At 38.5% G+C, this 27,911-nt stretch overlaps 1 protein-coding gene across 12 annotated transcripts in view; it reads left to right on the plus strand.

The window, feature by feature from the left end:
* Positions 1-27,911, plus strand: part of KDM6A (lysine demethylase 6A) — a 148,443-nt gene that overhangs the window by 37,975 nt on the left and 82,557 nt on the right. For all 12 annotated transcript variants that reach the window (XM_058419560.1, XM_058419561.1, XM_058419564.1 and 9 more), the window contains exon 4: positions 7,605-7,654. In XM_058419560.1, coding sequence (XP_058275543.1) covers positions 7,605-7,654 — 50 coding nt within the window. The remainder of the gene's footprint in view (positions 1-7,604; positions 7,655-27,911) is intronic.

A 27,911-nucleotide genomic window follows, 5' to 3' on the forward strand; every position in this document is an offset into this window, starting at 1 on the left:
CAGCTCTTACTACGATGCAACCGCAACCCCAAATTTAAACGTTTTCAGATTGTTCTTTTGTAAAGTTGTTTGGTTGTGAGAAACTCCCAAATTCAACAATGTGTATATGTGTGTTCCTTTGTGCTTACAATTCCAGCTCCGTAGGGAATTTCTCTGTGGTGGTTAACATTTTTCAGGAATTTGAAAGGAAGTATTGTTATTGGGAAGCATTTTCATGCGGTGTGCTCTGAGCTGCAGCGTCATAGCAGCAATTTTATAAAATATAAAGGAGAACTTCGCAGCATGGACAGGATTGTGCTGATTCCTGCTGGGCTGTCTTGTCTTACTGATGAGTCCTAAAGAACTAGAATGAATTAAGTAGCTTGAATGAGTCAAGGAAGAGATGACTGTTTCAAATAAGTGTGATATTTAGGTTTAAGGGGATTTTTTATTTTGTTGTTTGTAACTGGTACTAACTGGTAGAATTTGAGTTGCTTCTATTTTAGAGCTGTTTACAGAATCCTGAACATGAGATAAATTTCATGTGGTTTAATTTCAGGTGGTTTAAACCATTACATAAATTTTTTGCAGAAAGAAGGAAGCTTAGAACATTAAAATGTTCGTTATAAATTGTGTGTATGTGGAGCAGAGGTGGAGTCGACAGTTTTATTATAAAATATACCTGGGGCTTGTTTTTGACTGGTTGCTTGAAAATTTTCACTTTGGACAGTGTTCTAAATAAACACTTAATTTTTAAAAGACCTTTTTGTATAATACACTCTGGGAAGGATCTTTGAGCTTGGTGAGAATCCATTGGGTTTCTTCACTGGTGCTCAGTATTTTAAGACTTTCACAGAGTTCAAAATCTCAAGGATTTCTGTAACTATAAACTTCTAGTCAAACTCCTGTACATCTTTCACATTTAATGCTTTATGGGACAGTGGGCTTCACAGCACTTTGCTCCTACATTACATTTCCAGATGAGGATGTGGACTTGTTAATAAAATTTCTTGGAGGACTGTTTGATGATTTTTCTGTCTTAAATCTATGCTTGTATTGCTTTTGTGTGTCAGCCTTCGTTCTGTGTTAAAAGGAAGACATGCTCCAGGCAGCTTTGATCGTCTCTTTGGTACTTTCAGTACAAATCTCTGGAGGAAACAGCAGCATCTGCCTGAGGCCTTAAAAGACCTGAGTGGCATTTTGCTGCTCTCACTTCCACTTTTTTTTGGTTTATTACAGAATCATAGAATCATAGAAGTTGGAAAAGACCTTTAAGATAACCTACTCCAACCATTAACTCAGCACTGCCAAGGCCACCGCTGAACTGTCTCTCCCCACAACACATCTACATGTCTTTTAAATATCTCCAGGCACGGTGACTCCACCACTTCCCTGGGCAGCCTGTGCCAATGTCTGACAACCCTGTCACGAAGAAAATGTTCGAAATACCCAATCTGTATCTCCCCTGGTGCTACTTGAGGCCATTTTATTTGTCCTGTCAAGACTTGTTGCTTGGAAGCAGAGACCAGCTGACCCCTCACCTCACTACAGCCACCTTCCAGGCAGTTTGTAGGAGGCTACGAGTTCCCTGGACACCTTTTCTTCAGGCTGAACATCCCCCCTCCCTCAGCTGCTCCTCACCAGATTTTTGCTCCAGACCCTTCCCCAGCTTCATTATCCATCTCTGAATGTGCTCAGTGTCCTGCTTGTCCTGAGGGGCCCCAAACTGGACGCAGGATTTGAGGTGTGGCCTCACCAGTGTGCCCACAGTGGGACAATCCCTGCCCTGGTCCTCTGGGATTATTGCTGACACAGGCCAAGTGCCGTTGGCCTCCTTGGCCCTCTGGCTCGTGTTCTTCCAGCTGGTGACCACCACTCCAGGGCCTTTTCCACCACTGTCCAGCCCCTCTTCCCCCAGCCTGGGGTGGGTTGTTGTGACCCAAGCGCAGGACCTGGCATTGGCCTTGTTGAACCTCGATCCCATGTCCAGGCTGTTGATGGTACCAAGCAGGAGTGACCCCCACACCGAGCCCTGGGGACCCCCCTGGTGACCGACCACCAGCTGGATGTGATTCCATTTCCCACCACTCTGATCCTGGCCATCAGCCAGAGATTACCCAGCAAAGTCTATATGCTGTTGGCTTAACCTTGGAATTTTCTCACCTTTTGATGTCTTTTATGGCACAGCAGTTCTCGTCTTGCTAGGTTAAAACTCCATGGTGGGTTAAAACCTGCACTATATATAAGCTGTTTCTGCAACCTGCATATATATCTAAGGTGTTTAATGAAGATTTATTTTTTTTCCTGGAAGCAGTGAGATTTAAATCAAAAGATGTGTTCTTTCCAAGCTTCCCTTGTGCAGTTCTTCAGGTAATTTTCTATTTTACTATTAGTTTTCATATCAGATAAGCACTAAGAAATAATAGTGCTTGTTTAAAACTGAAATTAAAAATAACTGTGTTTTTTTAAACACATACTGTTTTACGTGGACCAGTGTGAAACTTTGATTTGTATTAAAGTTCTCTTTTCAGGGTATGTCATCAAATTAAAGCTTGCTGTTTCTAAGTTCAGTGAGCCAAAACTTTGATTAATCTCATTTAACCTTGCAAGGTACCACTAGATGGTGTTAGTATGTAGTTCACTTTCTTCTTACTCAAGCACTAAAATACTCAAACTGCTCCATGTTTGCATCACTTCGAAGGCCTCTTAAGTTTCAAGGTGTCATAAAGTAGGTTTGTTTGAGCAGATCATAAAAGCCATCCTCTGTGACTGCATGATTTGTGATGAAATGTGCTAAAAGTGACAGGTGGGTGGTTGTCACGCAGTCTAGACATTTTTCCTCCCCACTGTCACCTTCCTTGTTTGTTTAGGTCAAGTATTTAGATTCTGGATACAAAGAGAGATTTTCTTATCTTGCTACTGAAACGAAGTTTTGCCGACATCCTGTGAAATTAAATAGATTAAAAAAAAAAAAATCTGAAACCGCGTATGTGGTAATTAAGCCAAAAGTGCTTTTTATTCTCTATATGATACCAAGGAATCTTAAACACGGGGGAATAAGGAACAAGTTCTATCCGTGTCCTGCTTTTGACATGTCCCTTGGTCCTGTCATGGTAGGAGAGGAAGGCAGACTTTTAGGGAGCACGTGATAAAGTCAGTCAGGGTTAAAGTCACCCTACATGTTGCAGAGTGGGTAGTTCTGGGTGACTAAAGACCTCTAAGAGCAAAGCAGCAGACTTCCAGTGTGTGAACTCATTGAGGGTCAGCTCTGCAAGAGCTGCCTGAAGTTTACAGACAGCTTCTGGAGCGAGCCTGAGCTGAGGAGGATTCTTACTGTTCAATGGTTGCAATTCTTTTAGAAAGGTGGTGTTTTGCTTTTCAGAGCTGTTTCAGGTAAACATTTTATTTTCATCAAGCGCTAAAGGTGATGGTGATTGATTTGAAAATCAGTGTATAGCTTTGGGATATACATGTGCCCTCCTCTGGGGAGGATGCTGAATGCTGTATCTGCCACTCACAGGGTTTTCAAGAACGTGATCACAAGGATTACCTGTTAGAAAAATAAATACACATGGCCAGGTTTTGGAGAGAGGTGTTCCTAGCAAGAGCATCAACTGATAGAGAAATTAAATAATGGACAGAAGGATGGAAATAGGTTACTGAACACTTCTTTTGGTTATTGCTGAGTATTGTTTTGGGTGTCTGAATGTGGTCTGTCAGTTCTGTGCTTTTAAGAGTTTTCTGTGGTTGTACAAAATGTAGTTGAGAGCGAGGCAAGAGGTATTGTCCTGCTGTTGATGCTCAGTCCTGTTCTTTGAGTCCAGACATGCATTTTCTGGATGCTCATGAGTGTTTTACATGCAGGGAAAAAAGAAGTTTTTATGTCCTTTATTGTCTTTATACAATTCCATATGTGTAAAAATTTCAGTGGCAAACTTTTAAATTGAAAAAGCTCAATAGTAAGTTTCTAATCAAAAGATTGTCTGCAGAATCCTGCTGTGCCTAAGAGTGATTTCAAAACACTCATTTTATAATGTTTAAGAAGGACATCGTAACTGAAATTGGAGTAAATCACTTGTATCTGTATAAATGAGAGTTGACCCTATGTTGAAAGAGGGGCAGTAATTGATAGAATCTGTTTGTGGCAAAAATTGTCTCACTTTGGAATTGACCAGTCTTGGATGAAAAGTAAATACACAAAATGATATTTCAGCCTTTAGTGTTAGGATTTTTGTTGTTGTTGTTCATTTTTGTTTGTTCTTGGTTTAGTTTTTTATTAATACTACTAATGTGCTGCATGACCCAAGTAACTGGGAATTTTTGCTTTTTAGTAAACCGGGGAATATCATCCTACAGTCAGAATCATAACACTGATAAAGTACACCCTGTATTACAGATAGGGACTTCTGTAAAATTCTTGTGGCTCTGCAGATTCAGTTGCTCTTTTTTCTTATTTTAGAATAAACTTTGTCTTTTGAGGGATTTGCACTTATTTCATATAGATGCAAAGTTAATTTAAGGAGGAAGTTGCTTGTAGTTGCGCAGTACAGGTTTTAAATAAGACACTAATTTCTACACCATAAAATTTAGGATCGATAACTGCTTGCTGGTGACCCACTTGGGGCTGTGAAATACGATAGGGTTCAAAATTTATGGTTCATGTTTTCCTTTATATCGAGGTTGGTTCAGTTTTTCAGAAATCTTACTTTCATAATTTGATTTCTGGCATCTTATATGCAAGATTCTTCTCAGGAATATGCTTGATTAAGAATATTTCGTGTGGGCTCTGGCAGAAAGAGCATGTTCTTGAATCCTTTCTTTTTTTTCCTGTTTCTTAAATCCTTTTCAGCAGGGCTTGAGTGCTTGTGGAGCAGGTGTTTAATATAGGTGTTCAATGTAATCGTAAAAGGGGCTGAAACCAGATTTCACAGGTAAATTACTGTAAGTTGAGCACTCAGTGATACTGAAAGTGTGCATAGTAATACTTCTTAATTGTCTGACTTTCCTGAGGAGGAAAGGGACATTTAGCTCTGGTTTAAAGGAACCCTCCATGATTCATCCTTACTCATTTTTAGCAGAACTCTGAGAATTTCAGCATTTCATCTGCAAGAAGTTTAGTGGAAAGAGAATAGTGTTAGCCTAGAATAGGCTGGATCCCTGGGAGTTTCTGAACCCACCAGGAGGATTGGGCACTCAGGTGTCCTCTTTGTTCCTCTGAAAGAGAAATGTGGCTCCTTAGGATGGAGACCTTATCTTCTTGTCACGTAAGCATATATAGAATTCAGCAGTCCACGCTTCCCATGTGCTTGTTTTTAATTGTAACTGAGCTTGGCACATTAAATGATCACTTCAGCTGTTCCTGTGGGAAGTTGCTGCGCTTTATTGAAGAATGGAAGAGTTAGAAAAGAAAATCACAGCCAAACATCTTTTTTTTTAAAGAAAACTGGTAGAATGTCATGGAGCAAAAGACTCCTTTTTGTAATAACTTCCCTATGTTAGATGGAGGCTTTAGGATTTTTCAGGGCAAGTTTCTTATTGCTTTCTTTTTTCCTATTCTTTCTCTCCAAGGTCTACTGTTTATTTATGTAATTTTTTTATTACTGTTGACTTTTTATAAACTTACTAGCAGTTCTTTAACTGCTATAGGTAAGCATATTCCACCTCTCCTTTTTAATGGATGCACTCATGTGAGTACTTCCTATATTTTTTAACAGCTACGGTGAAAATGTTCTCCCTTTTATTTTCCCAGTATAAATCCTTAGCATTGTATTTAATGTTCTTTTCATCTTCTTATCCCTATCCTCTGTATAGCTGACTGCAGTAATTACTTAAAAAAAGAAAAGTTTACAAGAGGTTCTTGATTTTTTGCATCTTGCATAATATGGTACCGTTGACTTGAGTATTTGAAATATACTCCAACATTTAAAATTGGGATAGGTACTCCTTGAGTAAAAAGAAAAAAAAAAAAATCCTTTTCTTTGTGATGTGATGCATTACAAAACTGTTTCATAGTGCACGTGCATGTTCCTGTTGGGGAAAGCAAAGTCATTACCGTGTTGAGAAGATAATTATTCCTTTTTGTTGAAAACTTATTAATGATACCTTGGAGAAGCTGAATCTGGAAGGACTTTGGGGGGGAGTAGGATGTTATTTCGCCTTACTGTGAAAATCCTTTAAAGCATAATTACAGAATGTGACTAAAATATGCACAGTTTTAACATTCTTCAACTTATATTGTTAGACTGAAGTAATATCCTTCAGTTTGTACCAGTGTTTTTGGTAGGGGGTGGAGGAGGAATTGAATTCTTAAATTGTGGAAGACTTAGATTAGATTTTTAAGTGATTTTGTTTGTCTGAGTTGCATGTAAAGCTTTTGAATATATTGCATGTTAATAATGTGTGGTCAGTGAGTGTCCTTTTAAGTTAATTTTTCCGATCTGGGCATCTAAATAAACCCCAGTTTAGAACATCAGAATTAGAAATTGGCCTCACAAGCATTTTGGTGGGGTGGGTACCTCATGGGCATGGATCAGCACGTGTCTGTTTACAGCTAAAGGTTGTGAGACAGACGAGTGCAGAGGTTCTGTGCCTTTATCATTATGTGTATGTCCTTATTTCACTTAAACACATGAACTTTCGTCAGGTTACAGAAGTGGATGTGCAAGACAGGCATTGAGGGGTGATAACATTTGTGGACATGATTTATCCATGGTGCTTGCAGGAAATGAACCTAAAGTACAACGTTGTTCTTACATCTCAATCTGTTTGGTGCTTATGGTATTTCAAAGACGGAGTTTTGTTCTTTTGTTGTTTGGTTTCCGCACTTGGTATATTTTCCTTTCTTAAATCTTAGAGAGCAAACAGTTGAAAAATCAGTATTTTGTTGTTACTGCAGTGTATCTTTACTTAAAATACTTCACTTTTGATGGTTCCAAGTGCCATGGTCGTAGAAAAAAGCAAAACCTTTTTGTGTTCTAGTCCTGTTAGCCCAAGGGCAAGATGAATCAACCAGACAGAATTTTTAGTGAGGAAGATGGATGCAGGAATAGTGATTAGAGAAATTGGTTGCTAAGTAGAGTTAATACTGTATTAAACAGAGCTGTTCCTAGCACTGATTTCCAGGTTAGTCTTGGCCGTGGCTGTTGGATAAAATGTAAGCTTTTATTTTTTTTCTGCTTGCTTTTGTTTCTCAGAATGAAAGGCCATGTGAAATTGATTTCTCTCGTTGTATGTCCCTCCTCACCAGTTCTTCAGAAATTACAGGGCATCAGGGAGCGTGGTAAATGAGCTACATGATTAAATTTTTAAATCTTACAACAGCTCTGTCCGGGATGAAAATCCCAAAATTTCAAATTATTTCTTTGTTATAGGTTTTCTTTAAAATATTGCTTGATTTACATTTGTAAGATTAATAATAAATATACTTTTGGGTTGACATTTCATAAAACAAAATTATAATCTTAAGGAATGCATTGCCCACAACAGTGTACTTATCATGGCAGTGTTACTTTTATTAAACCATTTATCATTTTAATGTTGTGTATTCTGACTCTTAAGGATTTCTATCTTTTTCTTCAAAGAAAATGAAGCAAAACAAATTGAACATTCATTTTTCTTTCCTACAGCATTATCTGCATACCAGAGGTACTACAGTTTACAATCTGACTACTGGAAGGTCTGTATATGCTTTTTTTGTTTGTTTGTTTTTAATGTGTTGCTGTAAATGTTCAAATATTTAAAGTAGATTTTATTCAATATCAGTTTGGAGTGTCTACCTTCGATGACTTTTTGGCATATTGAGTCTTAATGTAAATGTTCACCTATACATGCAATTCATTATAAATTTCAGTGAAAGTAAGTCTTCACATCATGCATTGAAAAGGCAGCTCAATTAAGCTGACAGGTTTTAAATTTTTTTTTTTTTTTACGGTCATTATCCATGATTTCAGGGTTTTTTTTATGCAGCACAGATATTTGGATGTGTGTGTGTGGAGAGCAGCAGAGCCACTTGAAAGCTGCTGCGCAGGCGTTGGACTGGGAATAGGAAAAATGTTCTCAGGTTGCTTTTTGTTTCCACAGACACCAAATTGTTGAAAGTCCTTTTCAGTGTTTTAAATAACATTCTTACGTCAAATAGGAGCAGAACCTGGTAGTGTAGCTGTCTTGTCTGTAAGTAGAGGTATTGTGTCTGTAAGTAGAGGTATCATGACTTCAGATGAATAAAATTGAAAAAATTCTTACAGTGGCGTTGTCAGAAATAGTCAGCATTGGTGTATTGTCACATTGAAGCTCCTGGTTGGGAGAGAGGTGCAGGAAAGCAGATAACAGGGTGAATTAAGGGTGCAAGAGTGAACTGGAATAAATGTTTTATGGCAGATAAAGGAGAGCTCCAGTTGGAGGATCCTGGGGAAATTTTTGGTATTGTCGTGTAAAGCCCCTGTTCCAACAGGAGTTGTGCAAGTGCCATATTTCACTGAGCCATTTTGGAATTGAGGAGTTTTTCCAGAAGTAAACTCTGCAGTTTCGAAATTACAACAATAAAAGCATAAATCTGTTCTTCTTAAGTACTCTTGGAGAGCTGCTTTAAAGATTGCTGTAAATAAGTTTTGAAATCAATCAATTAATTAAAAATCAATTGTAATAGTTTCTGTTGTTTGTACTCTTTCATGTTAAGCATGTCAAAATAGTTTATGACTGGAATTGTTTTCTCTGATTTTTATTCCAATGGCACATTATTAAAATAAGTGGTAGGTGATTGCTAAGTTTTTTTTCCCCTGCATTTTCAGAGTTCGGGGTGGAATGTAAATGATTATATATATATGTATATATAGGTGTAGATTGTTTTCAGTGTGGCTCAGAATTAAATTATTTTTTTATATATATAGGTGTAGATTGTTTTCAGTGTGGCTCCACAGTAAAATAAATGTAAACTCTGACTGTTTTGCAGTTTCATCTCAAGAGCACTGATGGCAGTAAAATTTCTGTTTGTATACAATGTGTGATATTTTAACACACCAGAATTTTACTATGCAGAGATGATTTTGAACAGTTTCAGTTGCAAACATGAGAGCATTGTTTGCAGTTGACAAAAGAGCATTTTGAGTTCTACAAATTAAAAATGCAACCCAACGCCAGGAAGAAGTAACCAAAAAACCCAACAATTTTTCTCCAGGTTGGCCTCACCTGGGAAGGATCTCATTGTGAGCTTCCTTAAAAAAATGCGTAGCCCAAAGTGATTATTTTCCTGTAATCTTAGGAGATTTTATTAATTTTGATATTCATGGAAAAGAGCCTGAAAAAGTCCAAAACCATTTTTCAGCTAATAACTTTTTTACTGAAAGTGGTAAAAATCACGGGTGGATTTTATTTCATCTTATTAATGGATGATGGAGCTATTCTGGAGTTGGCAGTGGGAAGCTGCCTGGATTGGGTCTAGGGAAAGACCTTCCCCTCCTCCTTCCAACTGAGAGGATTTATTGTTTCTTGTCATCCTTAATGCCTTGTATCTGTAAGAAACCATTTAGTCAGGAATTGTAAGTTTATGGCGTATTTTTGGTCACACTTTTATGCTGTTTTGTTCTACTTTGTGATTTTTTTTTTTTTTTCCCCCAAAGAGCTACAAATGGCAAGGAACTCAGTCACATTTCCTTATTTTACTGTGGTGAAATTCTTTATAAGTTTTCATTTAATTTTTTTTTTAAGTTTTTACCGGGCTGGATGACATCAGTTAAGTTGTTGGAATTTGTGATGGTAAAGAAAGGAAGAGGGAGAAGAGTGTGAAGGAAGGGTGGTGTTTGTGAGCTGAGTGGAGCTGTGTGAGAGATCTGGGAAACTGGAGAGTGCTGAATCACATCGAGGTTTTTATGTAAGGCAGGTCTGAAGTCAGACTGGAACAGCCTTTTATAAACTTGGGCAGTTTATCTGAAATTACAAACTGTCGTGCGGTTCAAACTTAACGTGGTTGAAATAAGTGTCCTCATTGTGCTTTGTTTCTTAAAGAGAGAACTTAGAGAAAAATTGTGAGAGTTTTTAGATTGCTTTGGGTGTAGTTTGGCCTCCTTTTATAAAGTATTTTTGCTCTCTGCTTCTTTGGATTTTTAGAGTTACATGGGGTTGGCAATTGAACATTATTTTCATGCATTGTTCATTTCATGATATACGGTCTATATTTCCTTTCATGAAAAAAGCATTTTACTCCTTTTTTTTCCCCCCCCCATAGATTTTTCTGATGGTCTGAATTTTCATAGATTTTTCTGATGGTCTGGTCTGAAACAACCAGGTTGTTTTCTGTCAGAATTTGATGCATGGGTTGTTTTGTTGCTATTACAGTAAGCATTGTGTTGATCGTATGGAACAAAAAGAGAAGGAAAAAACACTTTAGAAAATACATTCTGGATATATACTCTAGTGACAGGAGTGAAGGTGAAAGGTTAGGAAGATGCTGTATTTTGCCATTTACCAGATCAATACTCCCTCTGTGCTGATGAGATGTTATTTCCTTTCAAAGAACTACCTGTGTGGATGGTTTAGAAGGTGTTGGGTTGCATTGTGCTGCATATTCCTAAATAGACCATTTTTTGCTGTAATCTTCGGGTACTCACAGATCAGTATAAAATGTCCTGCAAAATAATTGAGTTTCTGCAATTTTTGACTACAAAGGCGCTGTGGTACCTTAACTCTACATTTACAAAAAAATTATTTGACTTGAAATGTTGGGAAGTAAATATCTCGGCTTGGATAAAAGCCAATCTGACTTTCATTCTTGCATTCAAGTAGTTCTCTCAATGTTTCTTCTTATGTGCCTGTGCTAAAATAAATCTCCCTTCTGTGCAGTGTACTTCATTCTGATTTCTTTTTAAAACTCCCCTGTGTCACCATGTTGGGGGAGGTGAGGAGGACTGTGGGGGACGAATGGATACAAAGGGCAGTTCAGGAGAGGAGACAGCAGCTAGAACTGCAGTTTGTAGATGTTGATGCTCCTGGGAAAATAAAGACATCAAGTGTAAATGTCTGCCATGATTATCAGTTTTGACATACTCTGAGGAGGCAGGATTAGAAGCTCAGCAAGGAGTAAGATATTCCTGATTTTATCCAAACACGATGGCAGATATCTGGCACCTGTAGGAAGTTATTTCAGTCATCTCGTGGTTGCATTATAATGGACTTGATCATACTGAACTCTTTTATGTAATACCTGAGTTGGGGTGGGGCTGTCCTGCAGAAATTGCATTGCATGAGTGAACTGAGTGTAAGTGTGTGATAAAACATCTGGATCTGTTGCACTGACACAGTTGTCCAGGGCAGGGGAGACCTAGAAACCCCATTCCACAGATTTGGGGCTCCAAGAGGAGTCAGTGCTCACTAGGGTGATTCCTGGGAAGAGTTCCTGAGAGAAGAGCCTGGTTATCCAGGATTTAGATTCAATCTCTGCTGAGGCATGGCACTGCTGCTGCAGCCCTTGTCTGGTTTGATAATCTTGATTAAAGAGTGTTCGTGGCCTTTGCAGGTAGGTGAACGTTCACGTATTGGCAGTTAGGAGTTGTGTGCCTGCAGCTGGAGCAACACAGAGCTCGAATAAATAAAACCTTTTGGTACAGATACGTTAGGGAGCAGCAAATTGCTTTATGCTGATTCTCTGAAGTGTGTGAGGTGTTAGGGACATCTCTGTGCTTGAGGAATGAGCATGAAGATTTCTAAACACTGTTAAATCCAGGGGATTGTGGACAAGTTATGAGAAACATGACAACAGCGCTGCTGAAGTCCATTATTCTGTATTAATTCATCAAAGAGTAGCATCCTGCTGGCTTAAGTTTTTTTTTTTAATAAAAAATTGTGTTTTATCAAAGTAACAGAGGGTACAAAGGTACTTGAACATTTCAATTCATATGTGAATAAATTGATTGACAAGGCACAGCATTTAGAAATGCATCTTAAAGTGTTGGATGTTACTGTGAAAATGACTTACTTCTTTTTTCAAGGGAGACTTTACAGTGGAATAGGATGCTGGAACTTAGATTGAGGATACCTGAGAAAAAAAAGAGACCCCAGTTTATTAAGCTACCCTCAACTGTAGTATTTTATCAAGCAGTGCTTGGAGTGTCAGTCAGAAAGTCTGAATGTTCCTTGAAATGTTTAAGGAGCACTTAATTAGTGAGTTATATCCTCCAACGTGAATTCAGATATAGAATTCTTGTTAGCTGTTGACTTTTGCTGGAAAGTTGCCTAGAAGGAAAGTAAATCTGTCAGGAACTCGTTATCCTTTTATGAAAATGGCCTTAATCACCCTTCTTTTTAATAAAGATTTCGTTTATGTGGACAAAGTAAAAAAAAAAAAAAAAAATCAAAGAGGTTTGGTAAACCCCAGGAAGGCTTTTCAAAGACCTAGTTCAGTGTTAGAGTGGATTTTAAGAACATCTGCGTGCCAACGTGGTGCAAACTGAGTTTACAGTTGCAAGGCTATACTGGTCTAGTTAAGAAAAGGCTATAGTAGCTAGAGTGGTCTAGTTAAGAAAAAATTGAGAAATTGAACAGGGAGAAGTAAATCCCATAATTTTGCAGCAAGGCGTGAGGTGTTAGTTTAGTTCTGGAAAGCACCTGTGTGGTGCTCCCCTGCCTGTGTTTACTGGACAGTAGAATGATTTACTGTCTAAATTTTTACTTTTTTTTCATGTTTATTTCTTAAATTATTCTTGAAAATAAAATTCTGGCTATATGTATACAAATAGGAGAATTTCCACTCACTTTCCTCAGGTAATCTTTATAAAACAGAAAAGAATCCAAAACCGTACAGAGAAAAAAAAACTCCAAAAACCAAACCAGAAAAACAAAAAAAAGCCCAAATCCCCTGATCTGAAATTCTCTTCAGAAAACCAACTGGCAGAGGAAAATTCAGTGTATGTGGGTGCTGATCATGGAAGAGGGATGTGATCTCAGTCAGTGCTGTTGCTGGTTTGTTGCAGAAAGCAATTTTATATCACTCCTTTTTATGTTGATCTAAAGTGTATTTGGGTGCCAGGTAATATTTTAAAATGCTGGTCTATAATTAGAGCTATGTAGAAATTTCTTAAGCTTATGGCTAAAACCCTTGTAATTAGTAGAAAGGCTCTTTTGTTCTAAAGAGCTGAAGTAACTAAAGACCAAGTATGTTAGTTTTTAAATGTGACCTGTTGCTTGTTTTAATCGTTTCATGCAGCTTTTTTTCATACTTATATTTTTTTCTGTTTTGTTCAGTGAAATGGCTTTTTTTTTTAATGTTTCCTTAATGCTATAAAATAGGAAAATAAATTAAAAAACCCACTATTCTTTAATTTTATCTGTTTTGCAGTCTCTTTTTCTCCAGACTGTAAGTCTGTTTCTCCCTTTATAAACAGTTGGACAAAAAGCAATTACTAGACATACTGATAACAGCAAATAAGAGAACATCTTACACCTTGGAGATCCTTTATAAGACAGCAATTTTCCACTTCATTGACTCACAACTGTTTTATTTTCTGCAATAAACTCAAAAAAATCAAATAGTTTTTTGAAACAGAATTTGTCAGAAATTTCATTATTTTTTAATTAGATATAAATGCTTGGATTAATTGAAACAGTGCAGTTGTATAGGATCAGTAGAAATTGCTGGAACCGACACTATCGTGAAACAAAAGTTGGAGAAGGAGGATGATTTGTGAACACTGATTTTTATTCCAGCCCTTAGGTTTTTGAAACTTTTTTTTAAAGAGAATGGATGTTCTGTAGAAAGAGATAAATCTCCCCTTAAGGGTCCTCGGAGAATGACATTCTAAAATTACACAAAAAGTCTTTAATATAAGTTATTGCCTCATAGCAACACAGGGTACATACAGAAAAAGCAAAAAGAAACAATCCATTTAATCAGAGAAATGTTGAGAAAAACTGCTCAGGAAAGCAAATTTCTAAAATTCTCACTGAAGGTGAAGTCTGCTCAGATGAAGACATTGCAAAAGGAACTGGGAGATCCAGCAGTGACCTACAGATGGGGGCATTAAAAACCTGCAATTCAGGTTGTATTTGCAAATCAAAATGATAGGCTAGGAACAGAATAAATAGAAAGAGAAAATGGAGAATAAGAAAGTGAAAAATAAAATCAGGAATTAAATAAATAGTGTCTCTGAAGCGTGGAGATACTAATGATACCTTCTATATGGTGTTTGATTCTGCCTGACAATGTAATGGTTGTCAGTGTAGCACATGGGATTCTGTACAACCCCCCCCCCCACTTTTGACTAAAACAAGAGTTTGGATTTCAGTCCTTTCACTGGAAGGATGGATTTTGATGAAGACATTCTGCTTATGTTTTGAGAAGGTATAAAATACAACTGAAAAACAACACTTTCAAGATATTTACTGTAGGCTGCAAGGGGGAGACAAGCATGATGATATTATGTGTTGTGGAACAGCAAATGAAAAACAGATAATTTTGTCCTAATTTTTAGATACTGATGAGAGTGGGTCATCATAATGGAGATAAAAAGCATTTTTATGTGATTTAATGGGGATAAGCATTTTCCAAGGAGACTGTTACGGAAAGCAGTCTGGAAATAAGTCTGAGTGTGATACTGTGTGATAATACAGGATGGGGAGTGATCGTGTCCATAAAAAAGAAAAGCAGAAAAGGCGAGGGGGAAGGTTGAGGAAAGAAAAATCTGTAAGGCCGAGAGAGATTGAACAAATAATATGAGGAAGAGGAAAATGTGTCTAGAAGGAAGAATGGCAGGATGTGGGGGAAAGAAAATTCTGGCCTTGCTGATAATTAGAATGAAAAGAAGATGAGAAAAGAAAGCCCAAACTTTAGCATATGGGGAGAAGGGAGGAAGGTATATATAGAATAATACCAGAGTGGATTGTGAACTGAGACTTTTACCAGCTTTCTCCCTAACAGCAGCCTCTCTGCGTTACAAATTTACCAGGCGTGCTGGGAGAGATTACAAATAAAAAAAGTTAAAGAAGAATCCAAAGAAGACATTTAACTGTTCAGGTGGGGAGTGCAGTATCCTTCTCCATCAAAGGGCCTGGATGGCCTCTGTTTTAATGAAGTAGAGTGTGAAACACTGAGGGTCATTCAGGGACTTAGATAAACAGATAATAAAAATCAGGGATGTTTAGAGTGAAGCAGAAGACCAAAAGCAGGGCTTGAACTGGTAAAATTGAGCTTTGTGCCCTGACCTTGCTGGAGAGCCCCTGGCAAGGGGAAGCTGAGTTAAGGTGACAGACACTCCACTCTCAGGCATTGAACAACAAAGATTTTTTTAAATTTTTTTTTTTTTTTAATGTAGGTAGCTCTTACTGCAGATAGCTTAAGAATTGACTGTCACGAAATAAAGTGGTTTGCAGTAATAAAGGATCTAGCAAGTGCACAGAATCTTTTACTGAAATACTGATAAAATATAGAAGAGAGCGTATTTTCCATAGTAAGTTGGTTTTTGGGGGGTGCAGTGGATGAGAGAGGTTGTGGTGAAAACTTCACTTTGATCCTGAGATACACTGGCAAAACAAAAAGAGTGGGGAAGATGAAATGCAGCAGATACAGCATCATCATAATAACAGATTTTTAAAGATTATTAATAAGTTTAGATCATGAGCTTGTCACTTTAGTATATCATGCTGGTTGGAAACTGCGTTTAAGAAGATATTGGAAAAGGTAGAAGAATTGTTAAAAGAACAAGACCCAGGAGAAATTTGGAGTATGAAGGGCTGAATTTATGAATTTGTGCACCTTACAGTCTCTTCTTTATTGAAATGCTTGGTAGTTTGGGTGACACTGTAAATGGGGTTATGTCAGCAATCCCATAGCTGCGATCAGTTTAGTCTGATTAATCTGTGACATGAAAAAATTGAGATTTTTAAATGCAAACTGTGTTTTTCAAGACCGGGATTCTGTCTCTTAATGGTAAAAGAATTAGGCAAATCCCTTCAAAATACTCAAGAGAAATTTATTATTAAAGGGAAATGCTGGAATGCTGGAAAGGTAATGAGATTGTGTTGCCAATAACACTTGGTTGTCTATAAAATGCATGAAAAACAGAGCAAATTAGTAACTGTATTTGGGTTTAAGAAAAAGATGTTTTAGTATTGCATGCTAAAAATAAATGTAATTTTTTGAAAATCAGTAAAGCAGACAAGTTGAAAGAAGTACTTTTTTTTTTTTTTTTCTTTTAATAAAACATTGTTTAATTAATGCCAGCAGGAAAGATTAAGAAGGAAATGTGTTATTTCATGCTGTTTAATTAGAGGAAAACACAGCTGATTTCCAGTTTAGAAAAGAACATATGTTTATCCAGGTATGTCTTAAGGAGTAATAAATCTTAAGAGTTATAGGTTGGGGTTTAGTGTATTGTGGGGGAGGTGTGGGTATGTGTGTGTCTGAAATTTGGTCCCTCTGTCAGCTAAAACACGGAGAATTCTTAGCTAGTCCCATCAAAATGTGATAATGGTTGATATAGACAAATAATACAGCATATCCAATTTTGTGTACAGGAGAACTATACAAGGATCTAATAATTAACTCTTACTCGATGAATTATCTAATGAAATTATGACAGGAGGGTGTCCTCCCTCAACTTGAAAGGTATCAAGATGAGGTGTAAAATCTTAAAAAGAATAGGACTGGCAAATTTAATTAATGAATTTTGACATGTTGTCTCTTGACCTCATGATAAATTTGATAAATGAATTTTTTTAAACGTCTCTTTCTATTAACTGTCATCACAAAAAACAAAGGAATGAACGTAAACTCCATGCACGTCTTTGGATCCCAACAAGCTTTAGGGAGTTGCTCTGATTAGAAATACTTTGCATTTGTCCTAAAAAAACCAAAACCCTCTTATTTCAATGTCTGCAGTTCTGATTTTTTTTTTTTTTTTAAATAGTGTGCATTCATTCATTCATTAAGCTACTCATCCCTCTTAATGGATTTATAAGAATTCAGAAATTTGAAAAATCTAGTATACTGAAAATGCTAAAGAGGAAATTATCTGCCTTGGGGAGAAATTTGCTGGGGCCAGGAGGTGGAGGAGGAGGAGGCAAGACAGAATCTCAGTGGGAACACTCTCCCTCACCCTGGAAATGACATTTGTTTCCAGACAATGTTCATTACATTTTCAAATGGGGACTTCACCCTGGAAATTCAGCAGGAATGCTCCTCTTGTCCCTCTGTATGTGTGATCTCTGTCTAGAAGCCCAAGCACTCTGAGTGGAAATAACACAAGTATCATCAGGATTGATGGAAAAGTCTCTTCAGAAAAGCTTTTTATTCACATTGAATTCTCCTGCCGCAGAAGTTTCCTTTGTACAGAATAAAAACTGTCATCATTCATGTGCCAGTATTTAGATTAATAGCATGCTTCCCTTCTTCAGTCCCTGGGATGAGGATTCAGGATGCTGAAATATTAGATGTGCTGAAGTGTGGCAGTGGAGAAACTCATCAGTTCAGAATGTTGGGAGAGAGGCGTTTTTAGTTGAGTAGAACATTCTGACTCCAACAGGGGATGCATCTCCAGCAGGCAGGAAAAATATCAACATTCATGTTGGTAACATGGAATGACCAAATGTCTCTCTTTCTAAATATAAGCAATTATTTTGGAAATGCTTGTGATGCTTTTTCAAAAGCCTGTTGTTTGCAGAAACTGCAGTAATGGCACAGTGACTTGGTATTCTGTACGATTGCTTGTTCCTTGCATGGAAAAAGTTAAAACCCATCACCCTGGTTCTCGTATTTCTAGTTTATAGATTCCTGTTTCATCTATAACGTGATACAGTGTCTCATTAATGAATGGGTTTTCCTCATGAAGAAAGATTGAAGAATGTAATGATTCTTTTCCTCAGTTTTAAGAATGGATCTAAAAATGTAAATGTTTGCTGAGTTTTAGAAACAAAGAATTGCTTTATTTTGCAAATTCTGCCGTTTTGAATTTGCTCTCTCCGGAACTGACATCTCACTTCTAGTTTTCTTAAATACTCTTGCAAGCACATAACTAATTAAAGTATTGAGCTTGCATCCTTTCCTCCCTTTCTGAAGGATGCAGATTCAGCCTCTTCCATGTGGTGGGTGTGGGTGGAGAGAGGAGTGGTGGAAGTGTGAGTGGATCTAGTGCAAATAGATTGAGAAGGCAGCAGGTGGGAAGATGGGGAGACAAAGAGCTTGGGGTGTCTTTAAAGAGTCTCTGAGTAGCCCGTGTGAGGTACATAAGTTCATGCTTTGAAGAAAAGGCAGACAATTCAGAATGGTTTTAGATTAGTGTTTGAGCATGATTGTGCTCTGAAATAAATGTAGCTGTTTTTCCTTTTTGCCTCGTTCAGTCTTTATTTTTGGATTAAGTTTTACTTAGTGTTTTTCGTGTTGAAGCATTGATTTAAACTCTTCAGAATTCTCAGGGTCATCAGAAAAACAGCAACAGAACTGTATTAGCAGACTTAACTACACTGATGCTAAAATGTTTTCTAAAAATACTTCAGGTCTTGTTTTTCTCTCCTCCCAAGGAGTATTGGGTTCCATTTCATTTATTTACCTGTTGGACTCTGGATTATTGGGATCAGACACAGAACTGTTTCCAGGTATCTTAATGACGCAATCAGAACTTGATAAACTTTTTCTGAAAACAAGCTGGAGAAATCTGATTCCAATCCTGGTAAACACTGTGGAAAGGGAAGTGAGTTTCAGTCATATCTGCAGTTTAGAAACGAAAGAAGATGATAAGTCGATTATAATTCTGAAGTATTTTTGCTAAAGCTAAGGGATGGAAACCCAAAGGCGTGACAGAGAATGGGGAATGTCTTTACACAAGACCTGCTGTTATTTTCTGTGTTTTCTGTTCTGTTGTCATCTGCTACAGGAAATTCATGCCTGCTGCATCTTCCAGAAGGTTTTGTATCACTGCTTGTATGGAAAGTTGCATTAGTTTTGCAGGATGCTGCAGACTCACAGTTTTAATTGTTTCAAAAAGCAGCTGAACAAATTCGGGGAAGGAAAATCCATTAAAGGCAATTAAATACAAAGGCATTTTGTTTGGCTTTAGAAACCTTTGAACCACAAATCACTTGGAGGTTGGGATGTTATTCTTGCCAGGGGGAGGCTTAAACAAATGATAGAAAAGGGAATGAAGTTACACTTACATGTAACTGCAACAGCAACATTTTCAAAGTTTGGTGTTACTGCTGAATTGTATGACCGTCTGTCCCTTCCCTCCAGGATCACCTACCCATAGCTGTGTTTCCAGTTACTGACATTGCCTTTGCCTTTTGCACAGGAAGGATGGTTTTCTGATAAATTGCAATCATTGGATGTTGTCTGGAGCAGAATTACTCTGTGAAGCTATACAAGAATCAAGAATTTCAGTACATGATCTCTTCTCTCCCCTTGAAATCCATAAAAACGCAGTAATATAAATGAAATCATCCATCTAGTTCATAATGGAGCATTATAATCCTGTCTCAAAACTGGTTTTGATCTCAAAATCTGGGCAGACAGAGCCCTCTGTCTGTCTGAATCATGTAAGAAAAGCTTGTTTCGAAGGCACTTCATTTCACTCAGGGTGAGTGAGATTCAGAGGAATGTGAGCCTTTTTCTCTCCTAAACTTTCTTCCCCCTGCACTGTTAGACACATTCCTTGGGAATCTCTCCTGGATCACCATGGCTGAAATGCTGTCTTTTATAGGGAGAGAACCTGTAGGTTCTGCTTGCTGGAGGTTTTTCTTGATCTGGGCTTTCATTAAAGAGCAAACTGAAGCAAACAGATGATGAATGTCACTTGTGAGGTCAAGACAAACCCAGATGGGTGCTGTCACCGGAAGGCAACTTGTCTTAAACTAAAAAAAAATATTTAGTGCCGATTGGAAAAACAGTACGAAATGAAAATGGCTCTAAAGGAACACAACTGATATTTTTGGAACTTTTTAATATGCTTCTGTTCTGCAGTTTTCCTCGTTCTAGTGTTTTGCTAGACATGTAGCTGTTAATTCCTGTGGCATCTTTTTGTGTTCCATGTTAACTAACCTCCTGAACCTTGATTTTTTTTTATTTTTTTTTTATCTTTCCCTGGAATTCTGGTTGTGTATTCTTAGCCTTACAGCCTGTACATACAAACTGGGAGATGTGTATTTTTTGAGATGTTTTGGTGGTGATTGAAGCTCAGGAGCAAGTGCCAGGGCTAGGACTTTATTACATGTCTGGAACCCAGGGAATCACTGAGGTGTTGAAGCAGTGTCTTGAAGCACCGATTTATTCGTGGTGACTCATTGTTCTGGCTGTGAAAAGAAGGTGGTCAACAGTTTTGTAATCATTGGGAAGAATGTCCCAAATCTGCCTTGTCAACAAGGGATTACTCTGTCCTGAGTGGAAAAAAATCTCCTGTGCTGTGTCAGTCAAGTGTGAGATAAAACCCAATTCATTGGTCTGGGCTATCAAACCCAGCTAAGTCCACAAGTGTTGATTTTCTCCTGAGGCACTTTGGTAGATTCGCTTCTAGAAACAGGTTGAGGGGTGGAGTGGCTATGGTCTAAGAAAGTCACAGATCTTATAAAGCCAGGTTAAGGCAAAATCCTTAATACAGCAACTCCCACTTCACTTAAATGCAGCTAAGTAAGACAGGAAGGACTTAAACAGATTGTTAGCCTGAGATTTCTCTTTGTTTACCAAAAAGAATCTGATTTTTAGGCCTGAAAAGTATTTGTTGGAGGCCAGACACATAGTGAAGACACTAAACAGGTTATAAAAGTGCTTGAGAGACATGGTATATTATTAAGAGAAACTGAGAAGTAGAGAATGGTAAAATTAGATGAGTAATTACCACCTTAAACAATTAAATATGCCCTGGACTGCTTGAAGCACATCCTGAAGTGGATGTATTTGAGTTTAAGAGCAGAATCAAATGTAATATTGGAAACATGTTAAAAAGAGAGAAGTAGCACAGAGTGTCTTATCCTAAATGCTTCTGCAAGACATCAAGCACAAATTGGACATTCCAGAAAATGAATTAGTATTTTCTTCTTTGCCCTATTGTTGATAATTTAAGAGACATTTTTAGGCTCCCTGCCTGCCATGTTCCCTGTCAGAGCAGGCATTCTGTGGCTGTGGTTTATCTCCCAAGGAGTAAATTTGTTGTATTTTATGTTGGGAGTTCTCTCTAGCAGAGCAGTACTTAGGTACCCTTAATTCTCACAACCTTCCTGTGTTAGTACTTGTTCTCCAGTAGATTTGAGAGACAGATTTCTTCTTTTGTTAAGCAAAGTTCTGTAAAGAGATTAATAATTTCCAGGTAGGATGATTATGCCTTCCCATTTTGAGATCTGCTAAGTGACCACAAGGTGATCATTGTCTTCATGGCCTGGAACTCTCTTTCTGTGGGTATGACTTAGCTTCATCTTTGATACCTGCAATTGAGAAATGGTCCTGAAATTGCTTGATAATAGACAACTGGACTTTAGAAGAAAGTGTAAGAAAGCTGTAAAGTTTTTTTTTTTATTATTTTACTTTAAATAAGCAGGTAGATTCAGATTACACTGTAATCACATGTTCAGAAAAGATGGGAAAGAAAAACCTCACATTTTCGATCTAAGAAGAGAAATGTAAATCGGTGTATATTAGACAGTGTCATGGAAAAGTTGTAAATGTGGGGCTGGTGTAATGATTTTAATGATTGGAATTGAAAGTTAATATTTGTATTGTAAAATGAAAAATAAATTTTTGTGTGTTGAATGGTACAGATTTAAAGTACAGAAAAAGATTTTGGAGAGTTATGATAACAAATCCAGTTTCATATGGCACATTGATATTTTTAAACAGTAGTTTTTGAAAGTATTTGTACCCATCATCTCACAGCTCATGGTCTTGAGGGAACTGGCCTTCGTATCAGAAAAAGTAGAATGTGAAGAAAAAGCTAAAAGCCCGAACAGTATTTGGTTTAATAAAGAACAATAAAGAAGCTTGTACTGGAAAGGATGATTTTATATAAAGGATAAGTATAGTTCAATGTGACATTTTTCTAGAATCCAGTCATCCTTCTCTCTAAAGCAGAACAGAAAAATGAAATTTCATATAAATGATCAAAGCATATCCAAGAACTGTTTGCAGAGGAAACAGAAGAGAGAGTGAATCTACACCTACCCTGTAGACAGGTTAAAAAGGAATTCTGCTAACTCTTGCAAGTGTAACTCTTGCTCACCCCAAGGAGCAGCAATTATAAAATTAATTTATGGAACTCAGCAAGGTGTCTTTAAATAAGAGCTCTCTGAGATTTGCAAAAGGACGTTGAATTAACAGAGGAGGAGAAAATTCCCGTTTGATGGTGTTGGTTAATTTGCCCTCTTCTTTTTCTCTTGTCTCTCCTCTTTCAGGCTGTCAGCTGAGTTTAGGAATAAACTGCCCCAGAGGAAAAGATTTTAAAGCTACCAGCTTTGAGAGGTTTCTTACCTAGTATGGCGAGGTAGTAGTCAGAATTGAAGAAACAGTAGTGGATTAAAAAAACGTTTCAGTTGCCAGTACAGGATGGTCGTGGTGTTTCCGTTTGCAGTTTGTCAGAGTTAATTTTTCAGAAATTAAACTGTTGACAGAAGTAATTAATTAAAGTCAGATACAGCAGCAGTGATACAATGGTGAGAAGACGACGGATTTGTGTGGGACAACGAGGAAACCTGAGCTCTGGATCAAAGGAGGAAAGAGCTGCAGTGCAGAATAAGCTGAGATAGGGAGGGCAAAAGAAGTGTCCTGTCATTTGCCTCATTTGTATTTTTTTTCTTGGTTTGTTTTGCCTCTAGAAGCCGATGGCTCTTAAGCTCACTAGTCTATATATTCACAAGAGTGGGCTGAAAATTTACTGAGGTACAGTCTTCTGTTGAGAAATGATGATCTGACGGAATTGAAATGCTCTGTGGGAATGGTTGGTGGGCTGCCCAGCTGCTTTGCTCTGCTCTTGGCTGCTGGCCATCCAGCCTGCTCCCCCAGCTGCCTGTCATGTGGGCCTGCTGCCTTGGCTCTTGGACCCCATTTTAAGTATTTGTACATTCTAACAAATAAAACAGCAAATCACCAATTAGAACACCAATTAGCCAGCCCTACTTAACCAACTACAGTCTTAATTGGACAATCATTTCCAGTAATAATTGATTGATCCCTAACTGGCAACCGTTAATCAATGATCTTGCGTTTCAGTTCTTAAAACAAACCTTTAAAATTTGACTCATTTGTGTTTAAATTTTTGATAATTTGTAAGAATACATAAAATATATTCTCCAAAATATGCTACTGGATAACACTTTAATTTTTTAGATGTTGCTGATTAATGTAAAAATAAAGTCAAGATCAAAACAGCTAGTGAGTTTTTTTTTCCTAATGCCGATACTCAGAATTTTGTTCCAAATGTGGGATTTTGTTCAGTTTGCAGTTTACAGAACAAACTGTTTTTATGCTGGAGCTATTGAAGCTTGGATGATGAGGAGCTGGTATCTGTTGTCCTTTCCCACCTCCTGTCCTTCCTTCTCCCACTCAAGCACACACAGACTGAAACTCCTCTAGTTTTCCTAGTGAAGCATCCTGAATGACATCTTCTTTCCTACCGTATCTCGGAGCAGGAAGAGCACATGCTTGATTTAAAGCTGTGCTACTGGGCTAAGTGTCTTTTCCCAAAGAGGAGAGAGTAATTAAGCTCTGTGTGCTTTCTGAAAGTAGGCCTTGGCTTGGGGGTTCTTTTTCGTACCCAAGAGGCATTTTCAGTGACATTCCTCCCGTTTTTCAACTTTGAGAAGTCTTGCTTTCTCTGAAACTCATTTGAAGGCAGCTAACAGGTTCAAGAGTTACTCAGCTGGAAAGAACAACATAAAAGCAGCAACAGCATTCTTAGGGGACTTGGTTAAAAATTAACCTTTGAATTTTTCCATTAAGCAGAGGTCCAGATTCAGCTGGGTTTTTGTTACTGCCCAGCGTAATGTGGCTTAAGATTCGAGGGGAACAGCCATAGAGAGTTCAGTCATTTAATTTTTGTGGTTATTTTCCTTTGGTTCTTGCTGCTCTGTTTGTGTGTATTTGAATCTCTTAATACTCAATCATGCCTTAATATATTCAGCTTGTCCACTCCCACTTTGTACGGAGTGCCTGAGGTAGAGCAGCTGTGTAATTAATGACAGTAAGGCTTTTTTCCAACACTAGTGATTCTCCAGCAGCGAGAAACTGACAGGGAAATAATGGGGCTACTTGTCAACTCAGTGGGATTCCTATCTTTGCTGGAACGGGTTGGAAAACGGTGAATCAAGGACAGAAAATTCCATGCTAGTAGTTCTACTTCATAAAATGTTTTGAAGATGATGGATGTAAATGGTGATGATCACTTGCCGTATGAAAGAGAATAAAACATTTCAATAAACTGTCCAGATGTCATAGTCAAAAAAAGATGTCTCAGAAATGTTTGTGTGTGCGCATGAGCCAGCGCTGGTTTCTGTACTCTGAAAACATTTGTGAGGAGATCTAATAGTTGTTGTCAGGTCAATATATCTAGATGGGAAGGAGGAAAGCTAAATTCTTTAGTAAGTATGAAATAAGAGCAGTACTCACCAAAGAAAAGCAGAGGCTGAGAAGGACTGCTCAGTGTTTAATTTGCTTGTGCTGATCAATATTTGGGCCTTATCTCAAGGATGCTGTCAAAATAAGGAAGTGCCTACAGGACAGCATGATGGGGGGAATCTCTCTTCTTTGGTCCACATTTGGTTTTGATAATAACTTTCTCCAAAGTCAAGAACAGTTCAACGTGCTTGAGGGAAGTTGGGTGAAAGGGAAAGGAATCCTGCATGGATGCTCCTGACAGAGCTCAGGCATAAAAAGGAAGCATACAGGAGGCAGAAGCAAGGATAGATGTCTCTGGAGAAACACAGAGAGATCAGCCAAGCATCCAGGGATCACATAAGGAAAGCCAAAGCCCACATGGAGTTGAATTTGATGAGGGATGTGAAAGGCAACAGAAGAGCTTCTGCACATGTATCAGCAGCAAAAGGAAGGGGAAAGAATATGCAAGTCTGCTGCTAAATGAGGCAAATGACAAAGGATATGGGAAACACTGAGGTATTTATATTAGCACCTTCAGGGCTTTACTGGTAGGACTCACCTTCAAGGCCCTTGAGACCAGTCAGCAGGTTTGGACCAGGGAGATTTGTTCTCAAAAGAGGATCGAATTTGGGAACATTTTAAAAAAAATATCTACAAGTCCATATGACCTGCTAGGATACATCAGTGAGTGCTGAGGAAGCTCATCTCTGTCACTGTGAGACTGCTCTCAATTATCCTGTTAAGGACGTGGTGATGGGGAAGGTTCCTGAGGCCTGGAATAAAGCAAATTTCACTCCTGCCCTCAAGAGTGACAATAAGGAAGATCCTGGGAGCTACAGGCCAGTCAGCTTCACCTCTATCCTTGCAAAGGTGGTAAAGCAAATTATTCTGGAAAGTGTTTCCAGCACATTCAGGGCAGGCAAGTCACTGGAAGTAATCACCATGAATTTATAAAGGAGAAATAATGCTTGATGAACCTGATAGCTGTCTGCAGCACAGTGAGTAACTTGGTGAAGGGGATGAGAGCCGCAGGTACTGTTTGTTTTTATTTTACTTTCCACACTGTCTCCTGTAACATGCCCACAAACTGATGAAATACAGACTAGATAGGTGGTCAGTGTGGTAGATTGAAAACTGGCTCACCCAGGCTCAGAGGATTGTGATCAGCATCTGTCATGGTCAAAACCCAGATGGCAACTTCAGTACCACACAGCCACTTGCTCACTACCTCCTTTACCCCTGGTGGGAAGGGAAGAAGAATCAGGGAAAAAAAGGGTAAAACCATGTGGGCTGAGATAAAAACAGTTTATTTAAAGTGAAACAAATTAAACCACAATAATACTAATGGTAATATTAACAGCTATGATGATTTTAACAACAAGGAGATAGAAAGGATAAACCCAAGAAAAACAAGCACTGAACAATGCAATGCTCAGGCTGCTCACCACACACTGAGCAGTCAGAGCAGTAATGGGCCTCTCCTGGCCAACCCCTCTTTATATACTGGAGATGGGATGGATGGGATGGGGATATCCCTGTGCCCAGTTTGGATCAGCTGTCCCAAGCCTTCTGCCCCTCCCTGAGACACAGAAAAGTCTTGACTTAGAGTGAGCACCACTCAGCAGCAACTGAAACATCTGTGTTTTTACATTATTCCCATCCTAAATCCAAAGCACAGCGCTGCACCAGCTACTAAGAATAATATGAACTCTATTCCAGCCAAAACCAGGATTTATCACAAAGTCCAGCTGGAGGCCAGCCATTAGTGGTTGTCCCCATGGGTTGAGGGTGGGACCAGCGCTCTTTAGCACCTTGGGTTAATGACCTGTGTTACGTGGTAGAGTGCACCTTCAGCAGGGTTGCAGACAGTACCAAACTGGGAAGAGATGACACAGCTGTGCTGCTGTTCACAGGGAGCTGAACAGCCCCCAGGAGCCTCCTGGTGTTTGACAGGGGCCAAGTCCTTTTTCTTTGGAGGAACAACCCAGTGCACTAGTCCAGGCTGGAGAGCAGCTCAAAGGAAAGGCCCTGGGGGTCCTGGTCCATGAGGTGACCATGAGCCAGCAAAGGCAGCCAGTGGCATCCTGGGCTGCCTAAGGAAGAGCATGGCCACCAAGTTGAGGGATGATCTTTCCTCTCTGCTGAGCCTTGGTGAGCTGCATGTGGAGTTCTGGGTCTGGTGCTGGGCTCCCAAGGAGATTAGAGTGGGGAGATAATGGAGCAAGTCCAGTAAAGGTCCATGAGAATGTGTAAGGGCATGGAATGTCTCTCATGCAAGGGCTGGAGGCTGTAAGAGATGGGTTTGTTCAGCCTGGAGAAGGCTCAGGAGTGTCTTACCCAGTTTTACAAATAGACAGAGCTAGAATTTTCTTGGTGGTGCCTAGTCAAAGAAGGAAAAGCAGTAGGCAGAAATAGAAAACACGAAATTCCTATTAAACACGTGAAAATGTATTTAGTTCTTTAATTGTGAAGGTGATTGAGCAGTGGAGAATGTTGCCTGGGGGGTTTGTGGGGCCTGTGTCCTTGGAGGCAGTCAAAATCCAGTTGGACATCATCCCTGGAATGCTCTAGTTGTCCTTTCCTTGGAGGAGGGTTGGACTAGGTGATCTCCAGAGATTGTCTCTTTTTGTGCAAGCATTTGATAAATTGGTTTAGTTATGAAGCATCCAGTGTGAAGCATGGCTTTCTCTTTGGAGCTAGTGAGGGGTGTTTTTTCATAAAGTCATGTATCATACAAAATAAATTAGAAGCTTTGTGATTGTTAACAGCGTTCAGGGAATCTGTAGGGAGAGTATTACATTTGGTTAGATGAATCATCTGTATAAAATGTCTGTCAAGGTGAATTTAATCCTTTGTGTGTTGCACAACACCTTTGCTCACTTGATTCATGTCAGAAAAAATTCTGTTTCCTGTTAAAGTACTTAAATTATTGAGAATATTTGTACCAACTGAAAAGTGAAGATGTTTACATCCGGTGAAATCTTTTAAGGCATGTAAGTGAGCTGCCCATAGCAGTAATCACAATTTAGACACTGCTTGGCTGTTTGTGTGACAAACTTGGAGATAGAGTAGTCGATCAGAAGTCCCTTTTGCCAGTAGACCTAGGTTAATTTGTGGCTAAAGAAATACGTGGTTTGTAAAACTGCATAGATTCCATCATCAGCGAAGAAGAAACCTGTCATTTTCGTGGGACTGTACTCTCTACAAAGCAGTTTTAACACAGTGTATCGTTCAGGAGGGTTTGAAATAATGAATGCCAGTTGAATTAATTACAGTTTGTGGGTTTCAGTAATTTTCCAATAGTTTTGTCTTGATGGACCTGTCCTTCCCTGTGTGTCAAGAAGCTTTTTTTTTACAGATAGTGCTGGAAAGCCACTTGGAGGAT

Source organism: Hirundo rustica, chromosome 2 (assembly GCF_015227805.2).
Source record: "Hirundo rustica isolate bHirRus1 chromosome 2, bHirRus1.pri.v3, whole genome shotgun sequence".
NCBI classification, from domain to species: domain Eukaryota; kingdom Metazoa; phylum Chordata; class Aves; order Passeriformes; family Hirundinidae; genus Hirundo; species Hirundo rustica.